At 39.0% G+C, this 4,132-nt stretch overlaps 1 protein-coding gene across 1 annotated transcript; it reads left to right on the top strand.

The window, feature by feature from the left end:
- Positions 1-2,456: 2,456 nt before the first annotated feature.
- LOC102873013 (olfactory receptor 2G6-like) lies at positions 2,457-3,383 on the top strand. Its single transcript, XM_006894014.1, has one exon. The coding sequence runs from the start codon at positions 2,457-2,459 to the stop codon at positions 3,381-3,383; it is 927 nt and encodes a 308-aa protein (XP_006894076.1).
- The last annotated feature ends 749 nt before the right edge of the window (positions 3,384-4,132 follow it).

Raw genomic sequence — 4,132 nt, 5'->3', positions numbered from 1 at the left:
TCTCATAGTTGTTTTGATTTGCATTTCTCTTAGAGCTAGGGATTTTGAACATTTCTTCATGTGCTTATTGGCCATCTGAATGTCTTCTTTGGTCAAGTGTCTGTTCATATCCTGTGCCCATTTTTTAATTGGATTATTTACATTTATCTTGTCGTGGTTCTCAAGTATTTTATAAATTCTAGATATAAGTTCCTTTGAGCTGAGGTGCTGGAGAAGAGTGTGGAATATACCATGGACTGCTAGGAGAACAAACAGGTTTGTCCTGGAGAGGGTGGAGCCAGAGTATTCCCTGGAGTCAAGGATTCTGAAGCTTTGTCTGACATATTTTGGGCATGTTGCGGGAGGGACTGGTCCTTGGAGAGGGACATCATGTTTGGCAGAGTGGAGGGGCGGCAAAGGAGTGGAAGACCTTTGATAAGATGGATCGATTCTGTGACTGGAGCGGTGGGAACAAGTGTGTGTTTGAGGTGGCTAGGTTGGCACAGGATAGAACAGGAGTTAGAGCTCTTGTACATAGGGTCGCTATGAGTCGCAAGTGACGCGATGGCACATAACAACAACAACAAACAAGTTCCTTATCTGACATGTCATTACCAAACACTTTTTCCCAGTCTGTGGCTTCCCTTTTTATCCTTTTGGAGAAGTTTTTGGATGTGCATAGGGATTTGATTCTTAGAAGGTTCCATTCATCTATTTTATCTTCTCATGGTTGTAGATTTTTCAGGATACTTGGAAGACTAATTTTCAATTGAATTGCCGGAAAAAGTGAATATACTGTTGTGATGGGATCATCGCAGGTTTAAGGTTTAGTGTTAGATAAACCCAATGAAATATTCAATTATAATACAAATACTTTTGCAAAGACATATTATACTATTTACACTGTCAAAACTGGTTCAACTGAAGATGTAGACATGGTCTCAGCAAGTAGTTCATTGCATATAAATGATTTACAGGAAAGTTGAGCAGTTTTTCCAGCACAAGAAGAAAAAAATGTAATAACATTTGGAGATGATTCAATAGAGAGAAAGCAAGAGGATAAAATTTGATATAAAAGAGATACGTTGAGGAAGAATAAAAATACTTAGAATTTCATAATGAGTAAAAGCTCATTCATTGTCATCTACTTGATTCCAACGTAGTGTGAATCTTCACTAGTTTTACAAACTTGTAAATCACCATAGGACAAAGTTACTCGTCTTTCTCTCACGGAGTGGAGTGGATGTTGTTATTGTTGTTGATTGCCGTCTAGACGACTCATAGTGACCTTATGAACAAAAGACCTGAAGCCCTTCTGTAATTATTGACTTTTCCCCAAGTTCATAGAGTTTACAGAGGCAGGTTGTTTAGGAAGTGAATGCCACTCCTGCTTCCAACATGTAGTGCATAGAGCACTTGAATTACTGGAAGTGCATGGCCCTTAAATTAGCAGGGCAATTCACAATAGACTATACTACCAGAGACCCCTTCACAATAAGTAAAGTGGAAAAAAATATTAAAACATGGGGACTAACATATACTATTTCTTAGAATGATGAGGCAGAAGGGAGTAAGAACCTAATCCTAACCTTTTAGTTTTATTGTCCAGAGATAATTGCAGGACTTCTGAGTTTTGTTTCAGGACTCTATAAGAATATAAGGCAGATTTAAAATGCTGAGTATAATAACAACTAATTTAAAACAAACTGCTGGCAACAATGCATTGATTTTAAAAAAAATATACCAGTTAGGGATTATATAAAATAGTAACATTAGACACTTGGCCCTCTGATTATATGTCAGTAATCCTATTTAGAATGAGTTAGGGGCAGTAAATAGGGAAGTGAGATTAAGTGGACTTCTAGTGGCGTAATCTTTAGGTTACTGTGCTGCTAACTCAAATGGGGCACCTATCTGACGGTTCAACTCTACCGGGGAATCCAAAGGAGAAAGATGAGCCATCTCTTTCTACGCAGTTTATAATCTCTGAAAATCCATTCAAAGGTCAGCTGTGAGTCAGTTTTGACTTAATGGCAATGAATTAAGTATGAGTTGAAGCTGTTATTAGGTGCTATTGTTTGATGTCAAATTGTGCAGACAGAAGACTGTCATATATTGCACTATTATTAAAATTATTCTTATGCTTGAACTCACTGTTACAGCCACTACATGGATCCGTCATGTTGAGGTATAAAATATGTGTACACGTTTGAAAGGAGAAATGAAGAAGTAAAAGTTATATATATTGTTTATGCAAAAAAATAAGCAAGAGATAAAAATCCCAGGTGTAATACAGGAGACTATAGTGAGATGGGCACAAACAGAAAGACAGTTTAAATTGTTAATGTTGATCTACAATTCAAGGATAAGTTCAACAGGCCATCAGAAAATGATGAAGAAATGTAGATTTCTAATCACCTCAAATATCTACTGATGAAAACGTGTTTTTTCTTTTAGTAACAATGCGATGAAAAATAATGGTCAGCCCAAACATCAGCTTCTTCAGTGGATTTTTTCTGCTAGGCTTCTCTGGTCAACCTCTGCTAGAGATGACCCTCTTTGTTATCATTGTTATTTTCTACTTGCTGACTCTGCTTGGCAATATAGCCATCATTTATTTGGCTTGTCTGGATCCTAGACTCCATACCCCTATGTACTTCTTCCTTAGTCATTTGTCTTTCATGGACCTCTGCTACACCACAAGCACAGTCCCACAGCTGTTATTTAACTTGAAGGGCCCAGAGAAGACAATCACTTACGGAGGTTGTGTGGTCCAACTCTATGTTGCCTTGGCAATGGGTTCCACAGAGTGTATCCTTCTTGCAATTATGGCTGTCGACCGCTATGCTGCTGTGTGTCGGCCTCTACATTATGCCATTATTATGCATTCACGCTTCTGTTTGCAATTGGTGGTTATGACTTGGGTGACTGGTTTGGCTAGCTCATTGGTACAGACTGTGCTCATCATTCAGGTTCCCCGGTGTGGGCATAACATTATAGACCATGTCTTCTGTGAAATACCAGTTCTTCTCAAACTCTCCTGTGTAGATACCACAGCCAATCAGATGGAGCTCTTCTTTGTCAGTGCATTTTTACTCCTGGTGCCTCTCTCTCTCATTCTTATTTCCTATGGCTTCATTGGTCAAGCTATTTGGAGGATCAAGGCATCTGAAGGACGCCAAAAGGCTTTGGGGACTTGCTCTTCCCATTTAGTGGTGGTTTTCCTGTTCTACGGCACTGCTACAGCCATGTACCTGAAGCCTAGTTCTACCACTTCTCAGGACCAGGACAAATTCATGGCATTATTTTACGGAGTTGTCACCCCAACTTTAAATCCATTCATCTACACATTGAGGAATAAAGATGTGAAGGGGGCACTGAGGAAAATGGTGGGTAAAGCGTAAAGACAGGCAAATAGAAAAAGGATTACTAGGACAAAAATTGTGTTATACATGTCATATACTTATTATATATGTTATTGTATTCTGTTAGACTGAACTGATGGGTTTGCAGAGGAAGTTAATCTCACAAGAGGAGATTACCTATCCTCCTGCTTATTACATATAACATATATAATAATAAATAAAATAAATAAATCACACACACACACACACATATATATATATATATATATAGAGAGAGAGAGAGAGAGAGAGCTAGCTCTGGTTGCCTACTTGTAAGAAGTTACACTGCTTACTTAGAGGTTGTTGTTGTTGTTGTTATGTGCCATTGAGTCATCTACGACTCAGAGTGACCCTATGTATGGCAGCACTGCAGGCTTCCCTTTCCTGAGCCAGTCTCACTGACCCTGACACACCTACATCCATTGCCCCTGTTACTGTTATTAATGCATCTCATCTGGGGTCCTCCTCCCCTGCTCTATCTCTCCACCTTTCCGAATATGATGTCCTTCCCCAAGGTCAGGTCCCTCCTTGCCATGTACCCAAAGTAAGATATGAGGTTCAAAACCACCAATTTCTTTGCAGGACAAAAATAGGCAATCATGTCATGTGCAATTTTCAGCCACCTAAAGCCCACAGGAGGGTCGAGTATGAGTCTATTGAGTCTATTCTAACTCCACAGCACATAACAAAAGCAGTAAAACATTTTATATATATTAGATATATACGGTAGCTCTAGAGGCCTAGTGATA

Source organism: Elephantulus edwardii, unplaced genomic scaffold, assembly GCF_000299155.1.
Source record: "Elephantulus edwardii isolate Elephantulus edwardi_28Jun2011 unplaced genomic scaffold, EleEdw1.0 scaffold00133, whole genome shotgun sequence".
Lineage (NCBI taxonomy): Eukaryota > Metazoa > Chordata > Mammalia > Macroscelidea > Macroscelididae > Elephantulus > Elephantulus edwardii.
Note: the sequence above shows the minus strand (reverse complement) of the source record. Positions and strands in the feature narration are given on the sequence as shown.

Excerpts from the sequence above, each read along its gene's own strand:
- LOC102873013 (XM_006894014.1), top strand. The coding sequence starts at position 2,457 with ATGGTCAGCCCAAACATCAGCTTCTTCAGTGGATTTTTTCTGCTAGGC.